The sequence below is a fragment of the Anthonomus grandis genome, chromosome 12, assembly GCF_022605725.1.
Source record: "Anthonomus grandis grandis chromosome 12, icAntGran1.3, whole genome shotgun sequence".
NCBI classification, from domain to species: domain Eukaryota; kingdom Metazoa; phylum Arthropoda; class Insecta; order Coleoptera; family Curculionidae; genus Anthonomus; species Anthonomus grandis.
Window position 1 is genome coordinate 1981542 of NC_065557.1, and position 13324 is coordinate 1994865.

General features: G+C 34.3%; 1 protein-coding gene and 1 long non-coding RNA gene across 4 annotated transcripts; both read left to right on the plus strand.

The window, feature by feature from the left end:
• The first annotated feature begins 619 nt into the window (after nt 1-619).
• Nucleotides 620-10742, plus strand: LOC126743118 (sorting nexin-2-like). 3 transcript variants are annotated; one of them, XM_050450082.1, is made up of 9 exons: nt 620-736; nt 831-938; nt 1069-1215; nt 1391-1637; nt 1982-2143; nt 7948-8069; nt 8132-8575; nt 9778-9930; nt 9989-10742. In XM_050450082.1, the coding sequence occupies exons 2-9, from the start codon at nt 858-860 to the stop codon at nt 10037-10039; spliced, it is 1407 nt and encodes a 468-aa protein (XP_050306039.1). In that variant the 5' UTR covers nt 620-736; nt 831-857; the 3' UTR covers nt 10040-10742. The 3 variants fall into 3 exon arrangements, with proteins under 3 accessions (XP_050306039.1, XP_050306041.1, XP_050306040.1); XM_050450084.1 differs by having other exon boundaries at nt 693-747; XM_050450083.1 differs by lacking the exon at nt 620-736 and having other exon boundaries at nt 758-938.
• On the plus strand, nt 2302-5481 carry LOC126743124 (uncharacterized). The gene is made up of 2 exons (XR_007662791.1): nt 2302-3548; nt 4647-5481. It is a non-coding gene; the product is annotated as an uncharacterized LOC126743124 (long non-coding RNA).
• Nucleotides 10743-13324: the final 2582 nt, after the last annotated feature.

Here is a 13324-nt window from a genome sequence, read left to right on the forward strand (position 1 = left end):
ACTTTGATTAATTAATTAATTAAGTTACTTGCTTAAAAGTCATTTTAATGTTTCCGAGAATAAATTAAAAATTACCTTTTATAAAGTAAATTAAAATTTGACATTTACCGTTGGTCATGAGTTTTTGAAAATGCACCATACGGCGGGAAGTTTAAATAATGATTTCTAAAGGGTCGATAATTTATCGATATATAAATATCGATAATGTACGTATTACTATAAAACGTTATTGGCATTTAAACAAAAAATATTGTTGCCAAATTGACTGAAAAGTTATAGGTGAGTCAAAATAAATGGCCGATCCCAATAAAAGAGCCATTTGTTTACACAGCTTGTTTGGGCTCTCTGTTTACACGAATATCGATCACATTCCTATAAACTTCATTGGGAATTTCGCGGTTCAAATTAATCCAAGGTTGCCACATGCTCACGTAAATCCTGAATATTTTTCCCGATATATTGTGATTTTAGAGTATACATTCAATTTCCTAAAGGAATATTTACAACCCCTTGAATATATTTCTTATTATCCTTTTAATATAGTGTGGTTCAAATATGTGACTTCTTTAAAAAAACCTAAACGATCTGGCAACCTCGACTTTCATTAACCCGGTCGAACGTCAACTGTCAATCTTTTTGATGACTCGTCCTGTCATCTGTCAAATTTGTTGTTAATTTTGAAATCTGCGAAATTGATTAGTTTCCGAAAAAAGAAATACTTTGTAAGGAATTTGCGGTAGGTAAAGGGTTCGTACCGTCTACAGATACTTTATCGGATTGTTTTCGTGTTTTTTTACCGTCCAGTAAATTAATAATCGCACCTTTAATAGGCGGATTGTGGGAGGATTTCGTTGAAAATGGCTGATGGTAGAGTAGATCCACCCCCTCTTTTGGAAAACGTACCGATCGACGAAGATCTCTTTATTTCAGCCAGACAGGTAAAAATGATAAAATTCCTTTTAATTTGATATATAAATCATGTATATTCCAATAAAACAGCCATCCCTTTTGGCTTATAAGAGACAAAGGGTTCCGAGTATACACATTAAAAGAAAAATTATTTCTTAGGATCCTATCGAGGAAAGCGTAACCAAAATAACCAATGGGACCAACGAACCAATGGATATCTCCAAACTAAAGCTCTCAGAGCCTAATCGGGAAATGGAAAATGTGCCCATTAATACAAATCCCGTTATATTAGATGCAGTAGAGAAGGTACGAGTGTTTTTCTAAATATCCTTTTATTAGTGCAATTGTGCTCATTTACCTTGATTATAGCTAATTTGTTACATTAACATTACTATAGTATAAATGACTCACTTTATTTATGGATATCCCTTCTCAAACCAATCTAATCAAGCAACTTTATTGAGTTGAAAAATTTTTCAAGGCTGAATTAAATGGCGGTGATAAATTCCTGGAGATAAGCATAGGAGAATCCCAGAAAGTGGGAGAAGGGATGGGGGCCTATGTGGCCTACAGGATCTCCACCAGGACCAACATGCCCATCTTTAAAAGGCAAGAATTCTCAGTCACTAGAAGATTCAGTGACTTTTTGGGGCTGCACGATAAACTCATCGAAAAGTACCTTAAGGTCGGTAGGATTATACCGCCTGCACCAGAAAAAAGTGTTATAGGTAAGAAATAGTGTATATTAATACTTTGTAAAATTTTGTCCACAACAAAGGGAGTCTTACATGAATCTGTAGCTTTATTCATGTACCTATGCATCAAGTATTTAGAACAATAAGCCCAAAAACATTAATTTACTCATTGGAGATTATTCTATTAACTAAATATGTAGAAAAATAGTATTCCCACACAGTGCCCCATTTTGTCAAAGATCTTCCTGTTACCTGGGTCCAATAGATTTTGTATCTTGTTTGCTAACCCCTTTTGTCATAAATTTTTTAAAAATCTGTTGTTATGTACACAGACTTTGAAAAGCACACAACGAATTGTTAAAATTGTCTGTTTTAAGGTATGACCAAAATAAAAATGGGCAGTAGTACCGAAACGGCCCAAAATAACGGCAGCGAGTTCGTCGAACGAAGAAGGGCGGCCCTGGAACGGTACCTGAAACGTACCGCCCAGCATCCCGCGTTGATCGTCGATCCGGATTTTCGGGATTTTCTCGAAGACGGTAAGTTAATGACATATATTAATTTTTTTTAATGGCCTTGTGTTGAGCACATTTAGCCACAAGTTCTTAATGGAACAACAGTATTTATGTTGTAAGGTGGCTCTTATGTCATTGCCACCTATAGGTGTATCTCAAACAAATTATAAAAACTTGTTGGATTAGTTAATTATCTAAAAACTTATATCTAACCCTCTATAATATAGATATCTGCGTATATCAATGTCTGTATTAAATGCTTATTTACTTTATTTATTTTTATATATCTACTACTTAATAGGAAAGAATAGGACATCTTTTACAAATTTTAGACAGGACTTAGGAGTCCAAGCAAGGCATTGTTTTAATTTTTAAGACAATACAGGGTGACTCAGATAGGTAGGAAAATAACACTAGGAAAAACATAGGGAGTGTTTTTAACTTGCTTACATTTTACATCCTAAGTCTAATTTTACCTATCTTATCCTAAACTAATATAGTATATTATTAAAATTTTACTATTCATTATTGCAAGCCTAGTTTTTTATTTGTGGTAACTTCTACCATAAGGGTCGCATGGCACATTGAAAGTAAGGATAGTTTTCCAAGTTCCATATTTAAAAATTGAATGGCTTGGGAATTGTTTTTACAAGCAAAAAGTTTATGATTTAAATCATTAATTGATTGATTATCACAAGTAGGTATTGATTGAAATTACTATGTCCTACCAAAAATCTAAAATATGATATTAACAAGTATTTTGGCAAATTATGGCTAAGGACTATAAAGTGTTTTTGTCTAACCTTTTTTTAATTGAAGCATGGATATTTTTTGTGTTTGATACAAATTCCAAAAATATGTTTTTCATACATTTAAAGGCCTTTAAGTAGATAAAAGGGAATAAGTCCCTGTAGTGTACTTTAGGTATAAAGTTGTTGCAAGAAATGGCTTTTTTTGCTTCCTTATCTACTAATTCATTACCCAATAATGCTGAGTGAGCTTTTATCCAAACAAAGGCTATTTTTTTGTGATATAGGCTAAGATTTACCAGAACAGCTCTAATTTCGAAAATAATTGGATGGTTTAAGTTATGTCCATTACTAACGCAGTGTCTTACGTGAGCGAAGCGACGCGATGCGTCAAAATCAAACGGCTGTCGATCATATGGCATGGCCTACGTGAGCGATTGCACGTGGCGTACATACGATACAAAGCGATGCGACATAATCAGTTGGGTTGATAATTTCGCGCGATTCGCACGTGATTGTCGGAACTAAATCAAAGCATGGATCTAGAAATTTTAATCAATTTAATACAGCAACGTCCTGTTTTGTGGGACAAGAGAAATAAGAGTTACCACGACAGAATATCAACGCACAGAGAATGGGAAAAGGGTCGTGAAGTCGACAACAGGAACGAGGAACGACATGTAAGTACAAAAATATCAACAATAAAATCAAATTTATTCATTCATATTTATAGGGTGTTGTTCAAAAAATTGTTTGAATGTCTCTCTTACTGTAATAGCTGCCCGGAATGAAGCATTAAACTTTTTTCCCAAATTGTGGTGGGGTGTTTTTGGCAAATACCGGTAGGTCTCACGAAAAGATGTGGTTTCGGCTTCAGTGATGAATTCCAAATCGCGAATTATATTGGGAAGCAAAGTGATTGCTTTCACTATATGCTCAGCATTTTCTACATTGGTTTCGATAGCTTTCTGTAAAATTCTAAATTTGAATACTATTGAGCCGAAAGAGCATTCCACGACCATTGTCTGAGATAGGCGATAGTTATAGTTGTCTTTAGGGTCGCCTTTAATTGTCGTCTTTTCTGGAAAAGGTCTCATTAGATATTCTTTCAGAGGGAATGAAGCATCTCCCACTAAAACGTACGGTGCTTCTATATTAGACCCTGGCAAATTTTCTTCTTTGGGTAGTTGCAGTCTTCCCAGTTCAAGAGCCTGTTTAAGGGGACAATTGTCAAACACTCCTGCGTCGTTATCTTTACCATAGGAGCCTACATCAACCATTACAAACTTATAATTTGCATCAGTTACAGCCAGTAATCCGATTGCAAAGTAACCCGTGTAGTTATAATACATAGAACCAGAGTTTCTCGTTTTTTTTATGCGGATGTGTTTCCCGTCGACGCTTGCAATGCAGTGAGGATATTGCCATCTGTCCCAAAAAGCTTTGCGCTATTAGTTTGAAGTCTTTTACAGTGGGTTTAGCCATGTGAACTGGTAATAATGTTTTCCATATGGCTATACAAACTTCTATGACAATCTTGGAAACAGATGATTTCGAAATTCTGAATGAGAAAGCGATTTGGCGAAATTGTACCCCAGTAGCCAAGTATCTGAAATCAAAACGTTATTTATTTATACAAGCTCTAAAAATTATTTGATGTAACAGAGTAAAATATTCAGAACAACCCGAGGAACAGCCCTTGAAAAAAAAAATTTCCATTACAGTACAACTGGAGTATGGAATAAAAGCAGGTTTAATTCACAAATTTTTTGTTTCAGATGATACCGTCAAGAAAAAATGGAAACATCTGCGAGATACTTATTGTAGGGAATTGAAAAAAATTCCAAAACCCCATTCAGGAGTTGATGCTGATAGCGAACCAAAATATAAAGGCACATGGCCTTATTTTGAATGCATGCCATTTTTAATAATAAAGCCTCGAAAAACTACTGGTAACATCGGACAATCAGAAAATTTACAAGAATTCTCTAACAAAGAAAGCAATAGTACAATTCTATCGGAATCGGCAACTATGGATGACGAATCACAAAACACAGGTGAACATAATATAATTGTTGAAGAAATTAGTGAGCTTTAGCCGTGGATGTCTATGGCAGAGGACAGCAGAAACAGGATACACGGAAAGCAATGATCACATCACTCTGCAACCAGGGACTACGATTTCCACATATGGGCTAGACACACAAGACTGCATCATTCTCCAGCATTCTTCAGCAGACGCCGTCACGTTCCATACCTCCAAAGCGCGCAGCTCCAGTAACACAAAATCGCTCTTGTAAGAAAAAACAAGTTGGCGAAGAATTTCATGAGGCTTTCCTTGAAATTGAAAGAAAAAAAATACTTAAAAAATAACTTTTTGCGTAAGGAATAAATCAACGAGGACGATGATGACATATGCTGGTTCGAGTCTTTATTACCGTTTATGAAACAACTCTTTAGGACACATATGCTAAAAATATTAATAAAAGAACTGGAAAAAAATGATTCACCTTTGCCCTCCTTTAAGGTTACTCCTACAAACATGTTAGAGTAGATCATAAGTAATAACCACTGTATTGAGATATTAACTATATTATTCAGAATTTCATTAGATTTTTTGTGAACTTTTTTTTTTACTTACCTCACGGTCAGCATTAATCTTTCTTCGACAGATATAGGCCGTTGTAATAATAGTATTGCAGGTTTTATAGCCTTTAAAATGTAATCAAATGTTGTTGGTAACATTCGTGCATACTCCTTAAATTTGGTGGGTTGACTTCTCAATTGTCATATAGATGATGGAATTCACCATGTAAATGCCTTTCCAAGTATATAATATTGGTTTTACTTCTTTTGCGTTGAAATTTTTTCACGAATTTGTATTTCAAGTAAGAGTTTTCGAACAAAAAAGAAATGCGTTTGTTCATAGTGAAACCACCGTGAAACGCTGTGGCATGACTGATGTGAGCGACGCGATTCCCATATAGGACAGCGGCATCCAATCGCATCGCGTCGTTAGCTTCGTCGCAACTGATCGCTCACGTAGGACACTGCGTTAGAGTTTGTATGATTGATCTAGAGTCCGATAGAATTAAAGGGAGCACTGGCATTGTTTACGTATTCTAAAGCCTTTAATATGGCTAATGCTTCTGCTGTGAAAATTGAAGCATTTTGTTCCTGTGCCCTCTTCAGTCTTAAAACCATCTGTGTAAACTTGTAAGTGGTTTACAAGTTTTTTAAGAGTGTCCATTAATATATTTTTTATTCGCCATAATACAATCTGTGGTCCAAAATAATTAATTTCATATGATAATGTATAAAACCAATATCCATTATTTTCCTCTATAAGCTGATGGATATGCTTAGTATTTGCGTAGGTTTCCGCTAACGATGGGCTGTTTTTGTTATTCCAATATTTTATTGTTAAATTGGATATGGATTTTTTCAACAATAAAATTATTGCAAAACTGTAAATTTTTCAGCCAACATTTTTCTTTGTATATGTATAGAGGTGGCTCATAAGTTTCTGCTAGCAAGGCCTGAACATTCATTATTGTGCATTCATTATTTTTTTCTTACCTACTAATTTAAATTAATAGGCTCAAGGGACTTTACCACAATTTGACTCCGATTCTACCTTGTAAAAAAAAATAAATATTTTTTGCGTAAAATACATTAAAACAGAGGTTTCCGGTAAAAAAAATCAATGGTATCAAAGGGTGAAAATAATCCCTTGACTTGTTCTTTAAAGTTCACTCAAGGATATACTATTGAATAACTTATTACCATAAATCAATTAGACCATTAAGCCCCATTGTACAAGGTCCAATATTTTTAAGATGTGATAAGGGGAAACAGGGTCGGCTTGAAAATGATTCTAAATGAAACTTACTAATTGAATAAAGAATATTATTTTATTAGAAACGGTTAATAAGTACAAAAATACACAAATTTATTTATTATTATTTTAATAATATTACTTATTTTCTTCTCCAAGATAAGGCAAAACCAGTGAAACGAAAGAATATTTATTTATAAAAATATATAAAAGTGAATAAAATTAATAATAAAAGAAGAGCACAATATAGAATACAAAATAATAATAACTATTTCTTATAAATTCCAACACTGATTAATACCTGATTTTGAATTTAATTCTGTTTCACTGTCACTATCCTTGACTAAACTTATTATTAAGAACTGAACATTGGTATTTATATAGACGCCTAAGAATTTTCTACTTTTAAAACATGTTTTTTAACTATCGGTTGTAATATTATTTACTACACTTTTTATTAATTCCACTACAGTTTCATATTTTATTAAGAGAAATAATATTAAGGTAAAATGAAAATCCTTCAGTCGCCCTCCACCCATTTATTAAACACTCAGTCAGATTAAAATTCCCTACATGCCTCGGACACAGTGGTGTCCATCATCAGGGGGCAAAAGGTTTAAAATTGGTAACAGGCACACGCCCCAGGGTTTGAATATTTATCAAAAACCCTCCCTCCATTACTATTGTTTTCAATTTTTATTTTTATTTCCATTTGTTTACATTCTGTTGTTGACAATCATAATTAACGGCAACGTCATTGGTGGATGTATAATCTGACTGAGTGTTTAATAAATGGGTGGACGAAGACTGAAGGATTTTCATTTTACCTTAACCTACGACTCCATTGCAAGTATGGAGTATTTTTTCACTATTAAGTTCACACTAATAATATTGTTTTGCGCTTGTCAAAATAAGTGACAAATTTTAATTATATTATAAAGTGTGTTTTTCTTGACATTTCTACATAAGCATCAGAAATGTTGCAAGCAAACAAACCGCCCATAGTTAGAGATTTCTGATAAAAAAAATTAGCTCAACTTCAAGTTCAAACCCAATAACACCAATGAGTGACCTCTTGACTTCTGTCTGAACCATTTTGTTAACCCTAAGGCCCGAAAATTCTAATTCGAAACGCGAGAAGTAAAAACTAGTTGTGTTTTCTTAATTTGTAACTCCGTAGAGTGCGGCAAGTCAGCACGCTAATAAAAAAAAAGACACCGCTAATATTGAGATTCTTTTAGACGTCGAATTACCGAAGGCCACAAGTACCTCGGCCCTAAGTAGCGCCGGCGTGATGCGACTGTTCAACAAAGTGGGCGAAACCGTCAACAAAATCACTTACAAAATGGACGAGACCGATCCGGTAATTGCTTTCTCTCTCTCAATAGCTTACGTGCACTTTACAAACGCTCTCTTTTTACCTAGTGGTTCGAAGAGAAACTGGCCCACATCGACGGCCTGGAAACCCAACTGAGAAAACTCCACGGTAACGTGGAAGCGATGGTGACTTATAGACGCGAACTCGCCAATCTCACCAACGGGGTTTCGTCTTCGGCCGCGATGCTCAGCTGTTGCGAGGATCATTCCACTTTATCGCGTGCATTAACCAAACTGGCCGAGACTGAGGAGAAAGTCGAATCGTTATTGTTGGAGCAGGCCAACACCGATTTTTTCATCTTGTGCGAACTGCTGAAGGATTACATCGGACTTTTGGGGGCGGTCAGGGACGCGTTCCACGAGCGCACCAAGTTGTTTCAGCACTGGCAACATTCGCAGCAAATGTTGGCCAAGAAGCGGGAGATGAAGGCCAAGTACGGGCTGCAGAATCGGACTGATAAGATGGACCAAGCGAATGCCGAGGTTGTCGAGGTAAGTTATATGTCGGGTGAACACTTAGTAACTATTTTATTTTTCAAGATAAACAACTTGAATTTGGTATATCGATCGAATTGTTTATGCAAGGTGTCCCGTTGAACTTGTAAAACCTTTTAACTGGGGTTAGGTCTTCCTATGGGCTATTGAAATATGTCAATATGACCTTATTTACAGTTCGTATTCGAAAGTTTTCTAATTTACGTATAAAATACACATTGAAAAAACACATTTTCTAAGTTGGCCCAAGAAAACCTATTTAAAATTGTATTTAAATAGGTTTTCTTGGGCTTTATAGTATATTTTTCAATGCAATGGTTTTAGTAATAATTCTTTACTATTAGATACTTTAATTATTAGGTTTAATAAAGCTTTAAGCAGAATGCCTAAAATATCAACTAAATTTACTATTTCATGTTTTAAGGTCAATATTTTAATACCTATTAGTACGAGGTTAAAAATGTTCGGCAAACATAGACCCTTTATTTTCGCTTTATAAGCGAATTTTAACATTTTTCAAAGATTCTGACCAAATTTTTGTCAAAAAATCTAAACTACGCCAATGACAATATCTGTCTAACTTTATACTATTATCCAATGATGAAATGCCTTAGGACAGTAATCACTTTTTTAAAGTTCTTATTGTGGAAATAACACAGGGAGTTCACAGGATTATTGCTTTTTCAATTAATTACTATTCGTTTTGCTCTTATACTGTAAGAGAAATAATGAATGTTTTATTAGCACCTAAACTTTAACAGACATATAACTAATCTGGTTCTTAACTCCTCAAAAGTTTCAGGCTTTGTTTTGCGTAATTGCAGGGAATTTTCTGTTGAGACCTGTAAAAAGATATATTTGTCTCTTGTTGTGTCACAGTTGGAATATGCATCAATGATATGGTCCCCTTTTTACACAAATTGTTGTACCGACCTAGAACAGATCCAAAATAAATTTATTCGAATATAAGCTTGGTATGAGGATTCCCAATGATCACATTTATGATGATGCTCGGAGGTTATTGGACTTATCAACGCCGAGGCAAAGGAGAGTTTACGCTGATTTGGTGGTCTTGTATAAATTGGTGAATGGTCAGTTAAACTGTCCTGAACTCCTTGGTGCAATATCTTTTAATATACCAAAAATATACCATAATTCAAAAACTTTTTTTAAAAATTTTAACCCTCTAAATTTTACAGTGGGAAGCCAAAGTGGACCGGGGCCAAGAGAGTTTCGACAAAATATCCCAAATGATCAAGAGCGAAATGGAACGATTCGAAAAGTGCAGGATACAAGACTTTAAGGTTATGTTCATCAAATATTTGGAGAATCATTTGGAGCATCAAGCGCAGGTAAACGGTCATATAATTAATAAAAAAAAACATCTTCAGAGTCCGTTTCTTCTTGCAGTTGGTAAAATATTGGGAGTCGTTTCTACCGGAAGCCAAAGCGATTGCCTGACTAGAGGATCTGTGTAAAGATTAGCATCTACATTCCTATTGGCGCTTTCCCGAACTTTAACAACAACAAGCATTTATTTTTTCGCGGATTTGTCACTGTAAAAACGAAAGCACGCTTTTTATTTGATGGTCCATTTGCGTTTTTGTTCAATTTTGCATGCTTATCCGGGTTATGCATAACGCTTTTAATGTGAATGAAAAAACAACTATTTGGACCGTTTTTATTGTTTCTCTGAAAATGGCACACTAGTTCGTGCCGAAACCTCGGTTTTATGTAGCAAATAAAGTGCCAAGTCTCTTTTTTGCCTCGTTTCTTGTGCAAAATATCATATATTACGCTTTTAATCGCAAAGCTGTATAAAAGCTATAAGTGTTACTAAGTAATGTAAAAAAAGAAGCTTTCTATTGTGTATTTCCAATTTGCCAAAGTGAGTTTAATCGTTGTAAGTATTGTGTGAAAGTAAGTTAGACGGTCTGTAGATTTATTAATTGCCCCCTTTTTTTGGTATTCATCGTGTAGTATGGACCGTTAGAGAAGTGCAAACGGTAGTAATTATTTATAACTTTTTTTTAACTACCCAAGGTAGTCAATATCCGAAAGCTTTAGATAAGGTTCATTATATTCAAAAAACAAATATCTTATTGTCTGTTTATTTTATATTCTTTATTTTCCATTTAAAATATATATTATTGTATTGTTGTTTTATTTGTGTTTTTTTTATAATACCAAAGTCCTTAACAGATTCAGTCAAGAAGTGCGTTTTTTAATATTCTAGTTGTTCAGTAATGGCATTAGCATTACTTGCAGTAATTGTTTAAATACTTATATTAATCTCACTTCTCTAAGTACATTTTAAATGACCCCTATATCTAAAAATATGTCTGCTCGCTAACACCAACATTCCTCATTCCCCCACCTAAAAATGAACAAGGAACCAGACGTGAGAGGACTGGACAAGCACTTAAAAGGGAACCATTTTCATGTATTCGATGCATTTTGAATGTATACTTCACTAGTGCTCAAATTAAGTAACTAATCCCGTAAAACCTCGCCGATTATCGAAAATACCGGCCGGTAGCGGGAGTGACGGGCAGCTCAAGTATATAGGAGAAAGGAATCAACAGCCTATGGTATGTTCATTTTTATTATCCTTTTTCTCTATTAAATTTATTGCTCTCACTTCCACTTTATAAGACTCTAAGCTTAGATTATAATTTATTTCTTCCAGGCAGTTGAAAATTAAAACATTTCAGGCAATTTAGGATTCTTAAGCTTCATGGTATCGCAAGAACACAGTACCAACTGCCTGGACGATTAAAAACATTCTTCCTCTTCTTCTTTTTATATTTCCTTCCAGGTTGGAACAGCCTGGGCTTAGATCATAATTTATTTATTCCAGGCAGTTGAAAATAAAAACACTTCAGGCAATTTGAGATTGTGAAGCTTCATGGAATCAAAAGAACACAGTATCAACTGCCTGGACAATTAAAATCATTCTTCCTCTTATTTTTTTCACATTTCCTTCCTGTTCAGTGATGGCATTAGCATTACTTGCAGTAATTGTTTAAATACTTATATTAATCTCACTTCTCTAAGTAAATTTTAAATGACCTTTATATCTAAAAATATGTCTGCTCGCTAACACCAAAATTCCTCATTCCCCTCCTGAAAATGAACGAGGAACCAGACGTGAGAGGAGTGGACAAGGACTTAAAAGGGAACCATTTTCATGTATTTGATGCATTTGAATGTATACTTTACTAGTACTCAAATTAAGTAACTAATCCGGTAAAACCTTGCCGATTATCGAAAGTACCGGCCGGTAGCGGGAGTGACGGCCAGCTCAAGTATATAGAAGAAAGGAATCAACAGCCTATGGTGTGTTCATTTTTATTATCCTTTTTCTCTCATAAATTTATTGCTCTCACCCCCACACTAGTTTTTTTTTAGTAAAATTCATTGCAAAGCCAACTGTAACCTGTAACCAAAGAGAAGGTATACTCAAGCGTCTATTTAAAAGGTTACGCAGTTTGTGTATTTAGATGAGGTCTGATGATGCCCTAATGCGGCGAAACACGTACCTTTTTAAATAGACGCTTGATTTTGAGTATACTTTCTCTTTCCTTGGTCATATATCTAAGTTTCTTTGCGAATAATGAATGATTATTTCGAATTGTATAACCTGTAGGAGACAAAGTTAACCAACTAGGTCAATAAACTGTAATATCTTGTAATACTCGTATCTAAGATTCAATTGCCTTGAATAGATATAATTATTAACTACTTCCAGGCGGGCAGTCCTAAAATATATCTTTCTGGATTTAAACGAAAGCTTAAAGAGTTTTTTTATTGACAATCTTTTCAATGTGTTAAAAAAAATATTAATTAAAGGGTTTACAAAAATCACAATAATTTGAAAACTCGTGTAAGGATTTTTTTGATTTTAATCTTATATGAAAGCTGATAAGTTTCTTTACCAAAAAGGCCCTTACAAACTTCCTAGTAACTGCAACCATTTAGGAGTTATGAGTATTTTTTCATTCAATGCATCGAAAAAAATCCCGATACTATCACAAGCTTTACAAGAATCTCGATAGTTTAAAAATTCATGTAACGCCTGCATTGGTTTTGGTTTCATATCAAAGTCGATGAGTATCTTTCCCAAAAAGGCTCTTAAAAGTTTCCGTGTAACTATCACTGTTTTCGAGTTATTGAGGTGAATAGAGATAACCTCAAAGGCCTTACAGAAGTCCACATATCTGGAAAATTCTTATACCATCTTTTTTGATTTTAGCTTTATATGAACGCAGATAAGCTTCTTTACCAAAAAGGTCCTTACAAGCTTCCTAGTAACTGCTAGGAGTTATTGAGTAGTTTTCCACTTGTTAAAAAAAAATTCTTGATGCTGTCAAAGGCTTTACAAACGTGTCACTATCATCAGCATGACTTTATTAGCTAAATTTTCCAATCAATTCGATTTTTATTGATTTCGAAAACAATTGCGGATTGATGGATATTTGAGCATTATAAGGATCATTTTAAAACATTTTTTTTCATTGATTTTGGGATGAGCAAATTTTATTGATTCGCATTGGCTGTATGGCAAATTATTAACGTGCTCAGAATTGATTATTTAATCAATTTCAGGGGTTTCCTATCTTTCAACTGCCTGGAAGTGATCCAGACATTATACTTTTTTGCCTATTTTTCCATTTATTTTGCATCAGTTTTGAAATATTTTCCAAGGATTCTAAAGAGTTTTTTCTACGTTTTACGAGTTTTTAT